At 36.7% G+C, this 15,243-nt stretch overlaps 1 protein-coding gene across 14 annotated transcripts in view; it reads left to right on the forward strand.

Moving 5' to 3' along the window:
* The window catches only part of ITPR2 (inositol 1,4,5-trisphosphate receptor type 2), a 499,386-nt gene that overhangs the window by 236,735 nt on the left and 247,408 nt on the right, over positions 1 to 15,243 (forward strand). For all 14 annotated transcript variants that reach the window (XR_010148345.1, XM_063786880.1, XM_016923764.4 and 11 more), the window contains 2 exons: positions 1,994 to 2,245; positions 3,535 to 3,660. Coding sequence is in view for 13 of the 14 variants with exons in the window: in XM_063786880.1 (XP_063642950.1) it covers positions 1,994 to 2,245; positions 3,535 to 3,660 (378 nt within the window). In the remaining variant the exon portion in view is untranslated. The remainder of the gene's footprint in view (positions 1 to 1,993; positions 2,246 to 3,534; positions 3,661 to 15,243) is intronic.

Raw genomic sequence — 15,243 nt, forward strand, 5'->3', positions numbered from 1 at the left:
GCCTTTTATCAGCTTCACATAAACAGTATGTTCAAATATGCATTTTCTATTACAGTGAAAAAGCCCCCAACAACATAGGTTGGAAAGTTATTTAATTTAATCATGACTACTCAAGTGCAAATATATTTTGCTTTAATCTAGTGAAGCAACATATCTTAAGTTGGTTTTATGATTTTTCTAAGTTTGTTTTTCTTTTTGACCTATAATGAATTTGTATATTTTAAAAAATGGGTAAAATCCTATGAAATGTTATCGATTGTTTGGAATGAAAGTGACAAAATTTTATATTTTTAAGTTTCCAATGATATAAGAAAGACAGATTAAACTGTGCTTTTCCAGTGCCTTTATTGCTCTGTTTCTGAAATATAGAATGGGTGTTCTCTGCTGCTATTTGCTGAAAGCTTTGAAGAGAATCAAACTAAGTAATACAAACTACTTAACAGTGATTTTTTTTACAACATGTGGAAACTTACTACTTAGAGTAAGTTATAAATTTCAGCAAATGAATAGATGAAGGTACTTCATTTCTTTATTTGCCTTTTTCATGTTTATGTTTGACATTGAGTGATATTTATGTAATGAGTAAGTTACTAGGAAGCAAGTATGATACATTGGAGAAGTAGCAGCTTAAAGAGCCCGTTGATTAAATCACTGCTCTGTGACCAAATGGTTCTCTAGTGGCCCATATGGGTTAAGGGAGCTTCCACCCATGGCTACCAAACAGTTACATGGTAGATTTTTATTGGTTTCTGGGCATTTTCATTATGACATACCTTAAATTTGGGAATGGAGGAGATTTCCATAATGATTCAAGGAGTCCCTCCTGCCACTTAGAAATCTTAAAATTAATTTAGCTTAAAGCCTTGAATTTTTTTAAATGTAAATTATTGTTATTAAACATTTTAAGGAATATTTTAAGCTTGTAAAATGCACCTTTTTCTTATCTGCATTTGCCTTCACATTAGCTCTTCATTGTCTGGAAATGTGAGAACTAAAGGATTTTGTGTTATGATCAGCAAGGAAAGAATTAGAATGGGGAAGCAGCAACATGGAAACCATCCCTATGATACTGTTGGGTGAACTGTTTCTGTGCACAAAGAAGTATTTGTAATATTATGTTAATATATAATACATATTTTTGATACACATACATTCTCTTTCAACAACACTTTCAAAGTAAGCCAATGAATTGGCTTATAGATTTAAATATATTGTCACTTTAAATATAATACCTAGAGAAAAAAATTGTATGTCCTTAGTTACCCACCAATGTATCTCACACTGGGGTTAGAAAATTGGTACTGATAATAGACAATAAGATACTATGGAGCTTGAGCAATAAAACTGCCACCTGATGGAATTTTCTACTAAAATTATATAAACAAAATGTGAAGGAAAATTTATGTCTTAAAAGACCCTACCTATTCATATCTTTGTTTCTCTCAGTTTTTTGGCTTTAGTTTCCTACTTATTTCTCTTATCTCTGCTTTTACCTTCATTCTCTGCTGATGCCTTCTTATGACACATGGAATTTTGTAGACTTTTGTAGAGCTGTAATTAGCTCGATGTACTTGCTTCCTTATGTAGTCACTATTGCAATGGATGAGGATATTTTACTCTGCTTTAGTAAAATTATGAGAATTCTTGTGCTTTGGCCATGAAGTCTCCCAAAAAAAAGTAGAGGAAAATAACTTTTTTTTTTACAGGTTTAATTTCAGTGTGATGAACAATTTACTTTCATCCATGTTGTTTCATTCTTTCCCTATCTGCTGCTTCCACATCACCTCAACTGGTTTTGATAGCGTTCATAGCTGGTTCCTTGGCATGGGACCATAATCTTGTCACCACCCTCCCCAAGCATAGCTCTGTCTTTGCCATATTATATATGTTTTTACGAAGAGATATACGTGTTTCCAGATATATCAAGCCTTTGGAAATAACTGCAAGGATGAATGTTTGGACTGCTACATAGACTCTCTTATTATCATTTCAGTTGATAAATGGGGGTGAAGACGTGCTGATATTTTACAATGATAGAGCATCATTTCCAATCCTTCTCCATATGATGTGTTCAGAGAGAGACCGAGGGGATGAGAGTGGCCCCTTAGCCTACCACATCACCCTGGTGGAGTTGCTGGCAGCATGCACAGAGGGGAAAAATGTCTACACTGAAATCAAGTGTAATTCCCTTCTCCCGCTGGACGACATAGTGAGGGTGGTGACCCATGACGACTGCATCCCTGAGGTAAGCCTGGCAAAAGCTTAGCAGCTTTAATAGAATCATTATTAATTTTTGAAGTTTATCTAGGTGCCAGAAGTCCCCCATACTAATATTTATAATGAGATCATATATTTAGTCAGGGAATTGTATTTAACTATATAATTTGGAAAATGTAAAAGAGCATAGAAGGTCTACTTTTTAATAAGAAGTTCTATAAGAAGTTCTGCAAGATGATAAACTTTTTTTTTTTTTTTTTGAGACAGAGTTTTGCTCTGTTGCCCAGACTGGAGTACGATGGCAAGATTTTGACTCACTGCAACCTCCACCTCTTGGGTTCAAGCGATTCTCCTGCCTCAGCCTCCCGAGTGGCTGGGATTACAGGCATGTGCCACCATGCTCAGTTAATTTTTGTATTTTTAGTAGAAATGGGGTTTCACCATGTTGGCCAGGCTGGTCTCGAACTCCTGACCTCAGGTGATTCACCTGCCTCGGCCTCCCAAAGTGTTGGATTTACATGCGTGAGCCACCACAGCCAGCCTATGAGAAACTTTTAAGAACTATAGCCACTGCTAGTTTAGTGGAAGCTACTAGACAGCTCTCTTCAATTCTAAACATGGCCATATGATCAAACTGAAAGGTTTACTTGAACCTTTAGTATGTACTTGAGCATAAAACAGGTGCTTCAAAAATTATTCATAACCATTGATTGGAGAGGCTAGGATAGTGCTGCAGGACCACATAAAAGACTCTGCAGGTTTACCTGGCTTTATGGAATAGATGCATTCTTGAAAATATGCATGCGCAGTTTGCTTTATTCCCACATCATTTACCCTCTGTCCTAGTTTGGCTCTGATGATAGAAAAAGTCTCAGTAGCAGCTGGTTGTCTGCCAATAGTTTTCTATTAATGAGGCATCCAGGAATGTACATTGCAATAATGTCTTTCTTTTCTACTGTTGGGAGGGGATTGGAGGGGAGGGAAGGAGAGGGGAAGAAGAAAGAAAGGGAAAAGGAGAGGAAGGAGAGGTTGCTTTTGACTCCTTGTATCTCAAATATGATAGGCTTGTTTTGCATAAAGTTCTTTCTCACAGCAATGGTTGGGCCCAGGGGGATGGAGTACTAGGCCCCATGTTTTCACCCCTAGGTCAGTGGACTGTTAGCAAAAGAAGAGAAATGGGAATACTTTCTGGATAGACAAAACTATGCTATGATCTACCATAAAAACTAACAGATTTTATGTTAACCTTTCATAATTGATATTTGAAAGTCATCAATAAAGAAAACTAACTTTCTTTTGTATTTGAAACTTGCACAGGTTAAAATTGCTTATGTGAACTTTGTTAATCACTGTTATGTTGACACTGAAGTGGAAATGAAAGAAATCTATACAAGTAACCACATTTGGAAATTATTTGAGAACTTCTTGGTGGATATGGCAAGGGTAAGTTAGATTTTGACTACTGAAGGGTGTCAATAGATATTTTGACTAAATAGTGTTAAGCATCTGGATGAAAACTTGCAGTTAAATTCACTACCTTTTGATTTGTTGCATTCATTCATAAAGTTGTGAATAAATTTCAGAAGATTGTGAGTGAGATTTAATGAGTTAATATATACACAAAATACTTAGTACCTTGCAGATAACAATAGGTAAAGTGTTCATTTTTACCTTTCTGAGTGACTGTATTTGTCTGTTATTAAATGGAATCTTAGTGGCCTTCTTATATTGGTTAGAGAAGATATTTGGCAGAGGTCAATTTGCATTTAATCTCTTATTCTAAGTGCAATTACAAAGCACAGATCAAGAGACCTAAAGAGGTCTTGACTACTGCTTTCAGGCAGATAGGTACTTGACCAGCCGACTGAGGACTTAGCCTTGCTTGCTGTTGCCTACTCAAAATCTTCTTTGGAAGTGTACTCCAGTAATTTAATCATCTGGCATTTTCACTCGTGTCCACCAAATTATATTCGCTTATTACTGTTTGTTTTGTTGGGGGCTGTTGGGGAGGACATGTGGAGCTGGTTGGCATTTTCTAGATACTGCCTGGCATGTGTTTTTGCTCTGTTAATATTGAGTAAATGAATGAATGAAGAAATATAAGAAAGAAGGAATATCTTTGATGGACAACACAATTTTCTTTAGCACATCTTAGCCTTTTTTTTTTTTTTTTGCCTACTGAATTATCATAACAGCCAGGGTCTAAAAAAAAATCTAATTTTCCCTTTAAAGTTATGGGACTTGATGTTCAAATAAAGTTTCACTAAAGAAGACGGTATATAGATAACTCCTTAGACCTATTATGAATGATGGTGGCTGGACTCAGCCCCTTTGGCCTTCCAACATTCCTGAGCGCTAGTAGCTTTGTATAGGCCTTATATAGATGTATTTGGAGGAGAAAGATTAGTGAAGTCCATATTTTCATTATCTCAATTACAAGAACAGATGCTGTTATCTGTTAGCTCACTGCCTCTCTATACCTTTTTCTGAAAGGAGGGATGACAAGGTACATCCTTGTCATCCCTCCTTTCACTGCCTGTAGACTCAGACATGTAAGAGCACCCTTGGATAATATAATGAATCATGTGTTATTCCAGACCATGGACTCTTTTTATTTAGCCAGGGTTTCCAAGTGAAATGTGCTTAGTTTACCTTTGGTGTGGTGTAGTGTGGTGAGTGAGGTAGTTCTTGTTTTACTTCATTTCCATACAGCTAAAAGCCACTTATTGCCTATCTCAGGTAAATATGCACCTGTAGAGAAATCGTCCTGTTTTATGCAGCATTTAACATAGTACTCATATGTGTCCCCATTGACCTTGTGAAAACTTTGTTTCTGACCAGCTGTAGTATCTCCAGAGACCTTGAAGTAAGGAGTGACTTCCATGCCAATGACTAAGCTTAAAACTGCACGTGCAGGAGGATATTAAAGAGATTATAGACTGATTTGCGGAGTTGCACAGTGCTACTGACTAAAGATAAGCTTGAAACAGATCAAGGTCACATTGTAGGCAGCATGAGCTATAAAGCTGAAAGGATTTTTATTTTTTAAACCAAAGAAAGCCAATGATAACTTCCATTGATTATGCCACCTGAGAAATGCTGTTTTCACTGATGTATTTGCAAGGCAAAGGTGTACAGATTTACATTCTTTTTTTGAAAAAAACAAAAAAACCCAAAAAAACATATAGCAATGATTTTAACTATTGCTTAATTGGATAATTAATGTTATTTATTATATTAAAGCTCTAGGGGAATTTCAATATCTTCTTGATCTATTTATTATTTATGTCTAACCACAATAACAGCTATACTGCAAAAAGGTTTTTAAAAATATTTCCCTCTTGTTTATATTTTAAAACAGTAGCTCTCTAATCCCTTCACCAGGGTTGACAGGAATCACCTTTCCTTTTTCAGGGAAGGAAATAGAAACCTGACTTTTTCATATCTGGGATTTCTTTCTCTCCCCATGAAGAAAGATCAGAGTCACCAGAAACTTTCAAATTCAAGTTATAAAACTAAGTGTGGTTAAATGAGTAGAATGTGGCCTTCTAGGTAAATTTTCAGTTCAGCTGAGCAGTTTTTAAGCTTTAGTGAGCATCAGGCCTAACTGGAGGGCTTGGTGAAATACAGATTGCTGGGCCTTGTCCCCAGAATTTCTAATTTCCATAAATGAAAGACTTTGCATTTTTAACAAATTCCTAGGTGGTGCTGCAGGTGCTGGTCCAGGGACCACACTTTGAGAATCACTGTAGTAGATAGAGCATGGTAGCTAAGAGTAGGGATTTCAAAAGATTTAGCCAGACCAGAGTTCAAGTCCAGACTGTGCCTCTCAGTAGCTCAGTTTATTTTGGGCAAAGTACTTAACCCCTCTGGGCCCTGAGTTTCCTGATTTGTAAAATGAATACAATAAATTCACATTCCCCATAGGGTTAGTGGGAGAATCCAATGAGATAATGTGTATAAAATTCTTAGCACATATTAGCATCAGTAAGAGAGTTGGTAACATCATCCATATCATTGTATCCAGAGGACCATTCAGCATAGGCAAAAACTAGAAATTGTGTCCATAAAGCTGGACATCCACAATAGTAGTTGACATGAATAGCCACGTATGAGATAAACCAAATCCAGATGTTCCAACAAAGTTATGAAATTCTGGAAGAACTGATTTATATCCATGAGAAATGATGAAGGTAATCTGGAGGAAAGGAATTTGGTAAGTTGAACCTAAAGAATCATAGCATCTTAGGGTTGGAAGAGACTAGTAGTCAAATTTATATCCAGTTCATAGTCTTCAGCACTTACTCAAATATCTGATTAACAATGATCTTACTACTTTTTTATTTTTCTTTTTAATTTTTGTGGATAAATAGTAGCTGTATATATTTATGAGGTACAGGAGATATTTTGATACAGCCATATAATGTGTAATGAACACATCAACGTAAATGGGATATCCATCACCTGAAGCATTTATCCTTTCTTTCTGTTACAAACAATCCAATTGTATTTCTTTAGTTATTTTAAAATGTACAAGAAATTATTGTTGACTGTAGTCACTCTGTTGTGCTATCAAATATTAGATTTTATTCATTGTTTTCAACTGTATATTTGTACCCATTAACCATCCCCACTTCCCCTCTGCCCCACTCCCCTTCCTAGCCTCTAGTAACCATCCTTTTATTCTCTATCTCCATGAATTTAGTTGTTGCAATTTTTTTAGTGCCCACAAATAAGTGAGAACAGGCAAAATTTATCTTTGTGTGCCCAGCTTATTTCACTTAACATAATGACCTCCAGTTCCGTCTATGTTGTTGCAGATGACTGGATTGCATTCTTTTTTACTGGCTGAATAGTACTCTGATTGTGTATATGTACCACATTTTCTTTATCCATTCATCTGTTGATGGGCACTTAAGGTGCTTCCAAATTTTGGCTATTGTGAACTGTGCTGCAACAAACATGGGAGTGCAGATATCTCTTCAATGTACAATTTCCTTTCTTGTGGGAATATATCCAGAAGTGAGATTGTTGGATCATATGGTAGCTCTATTTTTAGTTGTTGCTTTTTTTTTTTTTTTTTGAGATAGAGTCTGGTTCTGTCACCCAGGCTGGAGTACAGTGGTGTGATCTCAGCTTACTGCAACCTCTGCCTCCGGGGTTCAACCATCTCCTGCCTCAGCTTCTCGAGTAGCTGGGACTACAGGCATGCACCACCATGCCTGGCTAATTTTCGTTTTTTTTTTTTTTTTTTAGTGGAGATGGGGTTTCACCATGTTGGCCAGGCTGGTCTTGAACTCCTGACCTCAAGTGATCCACCCATCTCGGCCTCCCAAAGTACTGGGATTACAGGCGTGAGCCTCTGTGCCCGGCTATTTTTAGTTTTTTGAGGAACCTCCAAAATGTTTTCCCTTGTGATTGTACAAATTTACATTCCCACTAATGTGTACAAGGGTTTTCATTTCTCTACATGCTCTTCAGCACTTGTTATTGCCTGTCTTTTGGATAAAAGCCACTTTAACTGGGGTGAGATGATATCTCATTGTAGTTTCAATTTGCATTTCTCTTGTGATCAGTGATGTTGAGCACCTTTTCATATACCTGTTTGCCATTTGTATGTCTTCTTTTGAGGAATGTCTGTTCAGATCTTTTGCCCATTTTTGTTTTTTGTTTTTTTTTTTTTTTTTTAGATTTTACAAAACAGCATAATTTTATTTTACATTTTTTGATGGTGGGGAGACTTAGCAAACGTTGACTTAGCATTTATTTTTTATTTTTTATTTTTTTTTTCTTTTCTTTTTTTTTATTTTTTATTTTTTATTTTTTATTATACTTTAAGTTTTAGGGTACATGTGCACATTGTGCAGGTTAGTTACATATGTATACATGTGCCATGCTGGTGCGCTGCACCCACTAACTCGTCATCTAGCATTAGGTATATCTCCCAATGCTATCCCTCCCCCCTCCCCCCTCCCCACCACAGTCCCCAGAGTATGATATTCCCCTTCCTGTGTCCATTTGTATGTCTTCTTTTGAGGAATGTCTGTTCAGATCTTTTGCCCATTTTTGAATCGGATTATTCTATTTTTTCCTATAGAGTTGTTTGAGGTCCTTATAGATTCTGGTTATTAATCCCTTGCCAGATGGACAGTTTGCAAATATTTTCTCTCATTGTGTGGATTATCTCTTTACTTTGTTGATTGTTTCCTTTGCTGCACAAAAGGCTTTTTTTTTTTTTTTTGAGATGGAGTCTCACTCTGTCACCCAGGCTGGAGTGCAGTGGTGCTATCTCAGGTCACTGCAACACCTGCCTCCTGGGTTCCAGTGATTCTCCTGCTTCAGCCTCCCGAGTAGCTGGGACTACAGGCACCTGCCACCACTCCCATCTAATTTTTGTATTTTTAGTAGAGACGGGGTTTCACCATGTTGGCCAGGCTGGTCTTGAACTCCTGACCTCAAGTGATCTGCCCACCTCAGCCTCACAAAGTGCTAAGATTACAGGCGTGAGCCACTGTGCCCGACCTGAAGCCTTTTAACTTAACGTCATCCCATTTTTCTGTTTTTGCTTTGGTTGCCTGTGCTTGTTGGGTGTTACTCTAGAAATTTTTGCCCAGACCAATGTCCTGGACAGTTTCCCTGATGTTTTCTTGTAGTGGTTTCAAGGTTTGAGATCTCAGATTTAAGTCTTTAATCCATTTTGATTTGATTTTTGTATATCTTGAGAGATAGGGATATAGCTTCATTTCTTCTGCTTATGGATATTCAGTTTTCCTCGCACTATTTATTGAAGAGACTGTCTTTTCCTCAGTGTATGTTTTTGGCACCTTTGTGGAAAATGAGTTCATTGTAGGTGTGTGGATTTGTTTCTGAGTCCTCTTTTCTGTTCCATTGGTCTATGTGTCTTTTTATGCCAGAACCTTGCTATCAAATTTTTCCTTATTACATTTTTTGCCTAGTTATTTTTTCTCCAGCAACACAAAATAATTCAGTTAAAGATGTGTTTACTATAAACACCTCCTCACTATTCTTGCTAGTGACCTATTTTGAAACGACAAAATTATATAACTTGAAGAAAATGAAGATCATCTTAGTTGGTCTCATAATTTTGCCTGTGGCTTCTACAGAGAGAATTTTCTGGGTGACTCTCCTAGCTAGATATAGAGTGGGAGGGCTGCTGTAGCATCATTCAGTGCTTTTCCCCAACAGCTGGTCAGATATTTTACGATAGCCTTCATATCTCCCATCATTTTTTCCATGTCTTTCAGTTATTCCTCTTCTGATATAGTTTCTGGGATTCTAGTTTCAACATACTTTTGAGATCCCTCTAGTTTCTGTGTTTTGTTGAAAGGTATGACATTCAGGATGGAACCCAGTACTTCAGGCAGCAGATGACCCAGCACAGTTTATTTTAGTAGACATTTGGAGAAATGTATATGTGTGTGTGTGTGTATATATATATATATATATATATATATATATATATATATTTTTTTTTTTTTTTTTGAAACAGAGTTTCGCTCTTTCACCCAGGCTGGAGTGCAGTGGGGCGATCTTGGCTCACTGCAACCTCTATCTTCCAGTTTCAAGTGATTCTTCTGCCTCAGCCTCCCGAGTAGCTGGGAGTATAGGCCCCCGCCACCACGCCCGACTAATTTTTCTATTTTTAGTAGAGACAGGGTTTCACCATGTTGGCCACCCTGGTCTCGAACCCCTGACCTCGTGATCTGCCCGCCTCGGCCTCCCAAAGTGCTGGGATTCCAGGTGTGAGCCACTGCGCCTGACCTGACAACAATATTTTTTTAAATGCAAATGAAATTACTAATAGTAATGAAATTAGCACTCATACCACCTTCCATCATTCTTCTCTTGTGTTTCTGGAGTCAGCACTACCAGGGTCTTTTTGTCTGTCCTTGAGTAAAGCTGTCTAAAGTCACCTTTTTTAGTATTTTTCATTTTCCTATTGGCATTTCCTTGTCTCTTATCTTGTTAAGACCCATACAAGAAAATCTTTCCCAAAAGATTATTTTTAATAAACTGGTGCTAGATTGTTTCACATTCTTATTCCATTCTAATATCCTGACAGAGACAGTATCCATGTCCTGTAAGCACACCAGATCTAGGCAGGCAGCGATGCTATTAGACCCATGGAAAGTTGTTACACTGTCTTTCAGAACATTTAATGACAGCCCACTTTGATCTATGTTCCAGTGCAGCTAAAACTGGTGTTTGTAGGACAGAAAAGCTTTTCTTTGGCTTTATAACTGATTGTTGTTGATAGTCAGGGGATTTGAGTCATTATTAGAAGGCACATAAAGAGGGTAGACTATGATCAATGTTAGCCTCAGACTATATTTTTTCTTTGAAGATGTTTCCAATTTTGCTATCAATGTCAGGATCCTATAAGGACCAACAGTACTCTAAGTGATGTACTAGCAGAATGAAATTAGACCAAGAAATAATTTAGGAGGCTCACCTAACTCTCTGTCATGTCAGTATCCCATCAGTCACTGGTTAACAAGACAAACTTGTGTATTTCACTTTCAGGTAGATAACTTGAGCCATTTTTTTGATATAATTGGTTTTATTATTCTACAACTTTGTTAACAACTCTTATATTGAGTCAAGTTTTTACTTAAAATTTTTGCTCCCTTGACTTACCAAATAAATATGTAAGAGGTTGGAGTAAAGATATAATTTATATGCACATTGAAACACACTTTCCTAGTTCTTTAATTTGGTGACATTAAGTCAATTTAAAAAAATAATTTTCTTGAATTTCTTAAGTTGAATGAGCTATTAAAAAATCTCATTCAAAAGGGCTCATTTTATATGGTCTTTTAACTAATATTTCAGGGAAGTGAAGAAGTATAAAGTATTCTATAACTTATACAAGGCTTCTTCCCTTGGACCCCAGGATGTCAATTCCACTCTATTTGCCACCCACCACACTGCCCACTCCTCAGTCTCTTGTCTGTTTTCTCTGCACCTTCCCAACTTCTAAATATTGGAGTGTGCCAGGCTCAGACTTTGGAATGGATCCCTTCTCTGTCTATAGTCACTGTTTGCTAATCTCATTTACTCTCATAACTTTCTATGGTTCTCCTGATGTCTAGTTTCACATATTCAACTGTCTACATGACACCTCCACTTGGCTGTCTAACCTCAAACTCTTTATTCATTCCCATGTCTCACTCTAAAATAACCCCTTTTCAAGACTGTAGCATCTCTATAAATGGCAATTCTATTACTCACTCTAGGCATTCAGGCAAACCATTTTGGTGCCATCTGTAAATCTTATTTTCTTCTACCCAAAATCCAGTCCTTCCACAAATTCTGCAAGTTCTAACCATAAAATATTCCAAATTTGACTACTCCTGAACACTCCCATCATAACTACCCTACCCCAAGTACCATTCTCTCTCATTTGGATGATTGCAATAGCTTCATAACCTGTTTCCAAGCTTCTGCTCTTGTCCCTCTCTCCATCTATTCTTTATCTAGCAGCCATCATGATTGAAGGGGGTGGAAGAGGAGGTGGAGGAGATGGAGGAGAAAGGGATGAAGGGGAAAGAGAAGGAGAAGAAGAAGGAGAAGATGATCGTCACTCCTCTGCTCAGATTCCTCCAGTGACTTCCTGTCTTGCTCAGAATAAAACCCCTGTGTGACTTAGCCTCCACCCTATGACCACCCTTCTTCCCCTTTTCCTCTTATTCTCCCCCTAGCTAGCTATCTGTTCCATACTGTGGCCTCCTTGCTACTCCTCAGGTATGCCAAATGCATTCCTATCTCAGCAACTGTACATTTTCCAGGGATGCTAGACTTCCCTATATCTGCATAACTTCTTCCTTTTCCTTTAGGTTCTTCCTTCAAAGTCACTCCTTCAGAGAGGGCTTTGCCAACCACCCTATATAAAATAACAGGCTCTTTTCTTTATCCTTCTTAACACTTGCTTCATTTTTCTCCATAGAATTTATTACTACCTGACATTTACATATATATATATATATATATATATATATATATATATATATATATTTATTTGTATTTCAGTAGGAACAAATGAAAGACAGGAATTTTATCTCTGTTCACTGCTGCATACCTGACCCAGAACAATGTCTCACACATAATAGATACTCAGTAAATATTTGTGAAATAAATAAATAAATGTCGTATGAAGCTAAAAATATTTAAAAAGTGGATTTGAAAACAAAGAAAATGTGGTCTGAGCATAGAATTAAGTAGGCAAACCAATGGAATGAAATGAATAGCCAGAAATAGACTTTTGCATATATAATATATTAATATATAATAAATTATCACCTATTAGTGGAAAGGGATTGGATATTTCCAGGGATTGGTGAACTTTTTCTGTAAACAGCAAAACAGTAAATATTTCAACTTTGTAGACTCCTATTGCCACTATTATGACAATTACTATAGAGAAAGGAGTCCTAGGCAATACAAACATGAATGGATCTGGCTAGATTTGATGCATGTGCTGTATTTTGCCCACCCTTGGATTATTAGTAATAGAAACTCCATTAGAATAGTGGTTTTTATATATTTTGTTTACTGATGGATCTCAAGTATGTAGAATATTCTTGGCATGGAATAGACACTCAATAAAAATTGTTGATTTGAAGTAAAAATGACTGTTGATGACACTGACTATTTAGGGTGAGATGAACTCACATAATAGCAATAATTGAAATGGATTTCATGGCTAAATAGAAAAAAACCTGAACCAGTAAAAATGGATGGAAATGTAGATAATATTTATCTGTCTTTAGATGAAAGCAATAGATGAAATTAGCTAAGGAAAATCATAGCCATTTCAGTGTTTGAAAATTTAATACTTAAGTACATAAAAACATCGTAAATAAAAATGAAAAATATCCTCACACTCGTAAACCCAGTGTTTTGGGAGGCCCAGTTCAGGGATTGCTTAAGGCCAGAAGCTCCAGACCCAGCCTGGGCAACATAGAGGGAGCCTGTCTCTACAAAAAAATAAGCTAGGCATGGTGGTATATGCCTGTAGTCCCAGCTACTAGGGACACCGAGAGAAGAGGATCCCCTGAGCCCAGGAGTTTGAGGCTGTAGTGAGCCGAGATCATGCCCCTGCACTCCAGCCTGGGCAACAGAGCAAGACCCTGTCTCTGAAAATAAATGAATAAATAAAACACATCAAAATTTAAATAGCTATGGTACAGTTTTAAAAAGGGTAATAACCATCACATGAAGAACTTATATGTATTTATAAGAAAAACTCTTAACAATTTAATAAGAAAATGGGAAAAACCAAACATTCATGATTTATAGAACAGGAAATACAAATAGTTAATAAACCTCTGAAAAATGTTCAAATATTAATAATTTTTAAAATAACACAAAAAATAAGATCCAATTTTCAGCCATCTAAGTTGCAAGCTTGGAAAGATAATATTAAATGTTGGTGATGGTTCAGCGTATGTATTTGCATATCCTGCTGATGAGAGTATAATTTCATGCAGCCTTTCTAAAAAGCGTTTAGAAAAACGCTTCATACTTTTCTAATGTGTCAAGTAATTTACCCTCCAAAAATCTGTCCTTGGGAAATAATTAGAAATGCTATAAAGGGTCGGGCGTAGTGGCTCAGACCTGTAATCCCAGTACTTTGGGAGGCTGAGGCAGCCGGATTTCTTGAGCCCAGGAGTTCGAGACCAGCCTGGGAAACATGGCGAAACCCTGTCTCTACAAAAAATACAAAAATTAGCTGGGTGTTGTGGCATGCGCCTGTAGTCCCTGCTACTTGGGAGGCTGAGGTAGGAGGATCCCTTAAACCTGGGAGGCGGAGGTTGCAATGAGCTGATTGCACCGCTGCACTCCAGCCTGGGTGACAGAGCGAGACTCCGTACTTTTATAATAATACGATAATATGTAGTAGGAAATAGCTTAAATATTTAATATTTGACAAATGGTTAAATAATTATATATCTGTATGATGGATGTTAAAGTCACTGAGATTATTTTTTGAGAATTTTTAATAATGTAAAATGCTTAAGCATGAAGTATAAAAGGGAAGATGTGAAACACATAATCTAGAATGGTTTCAATTATGTAAAATATATATGGCAGAACAAAAATATTAGAAGAAAAAATTCCAACATGTTAACCATAGTCTTATCTGAATTATAGGATTATAAGTAATTTTCATTTTTCCATTTTATATTTTCTGTATTTTTCAGAGTTCCTACAATTAATATGTATTGCTATTATGAAAATGTTGTCTGTTTAAAAAAAGAATTTCGAATTCTAAGAAAGCCAGTTGAGTGTATGAGCTGATGATTCACATAAAAAGGAGATATAGAAAGCAAATGCTTGCAAAAGTTTTGGCCTCACAAATAACGGAATGCAAATTAAAATAAATATGAGATATCACCTCAGATATTTAGAAGAACATTTTTACTGTTTATGTAAAATACTAAAGTGATCTTAGGATTTGTATTCCTTATGATCAAAAGTATGTGACTGGCTCTAGAGCTGCCCTGCCCTGTAGAGTAGCTGCTTCCCACCTGTGGCTATTTAAATGTAAATTTTAATTCAGATAAGTTAAAAAAATGTAGAAATTCAGTTCCTCAGTTGCACTAGTCACATTTCAAATGTTCAGTAGGCACCTGTGTCTAATGGCTACCATATTGGACATCACAGATATAGATGATTTCCATCATTATAGGAAGTTCTGTAGGACCGTGCTGCTCAACATATGGTAACTTATTTACCATAGACGATCATCCTTGGAAGGGTAGCAGTCACTTTTAGAGCAGAAGAGAGGAAGGACATCATATATGCAAGGGGAGAAATTCAGACACAATTGTATCTAGAAATTTCACTTAACATCTGCTTGTTCAACAAATAATTTTAGAATATCTGTTATATGCTGAGGTGCTGCATGTCCAGTGGTGAGCAAGACAGAGTTGTTCCTGGTATCCAGGAGCATATATCCTAATGGCAGAGACAACATTTTACTTGCTCTTCCCACAGAAACGT

The sequence above is a fragment of the Pan troglodytes genome, chromosome 10, assembly GCF_028858775.2.
Source record: "Pan troglodytes isolate AG18354 chromosome 10, NHGRI_mPanTro3-v2.0_pri, whole genome shotgun sequence".
NCBI classification, from domain to species: Eukaryota; Metazoa; Chordata; class Mammalia; order Primates; family Hominidae; genus Pan; species Pan troglodytes.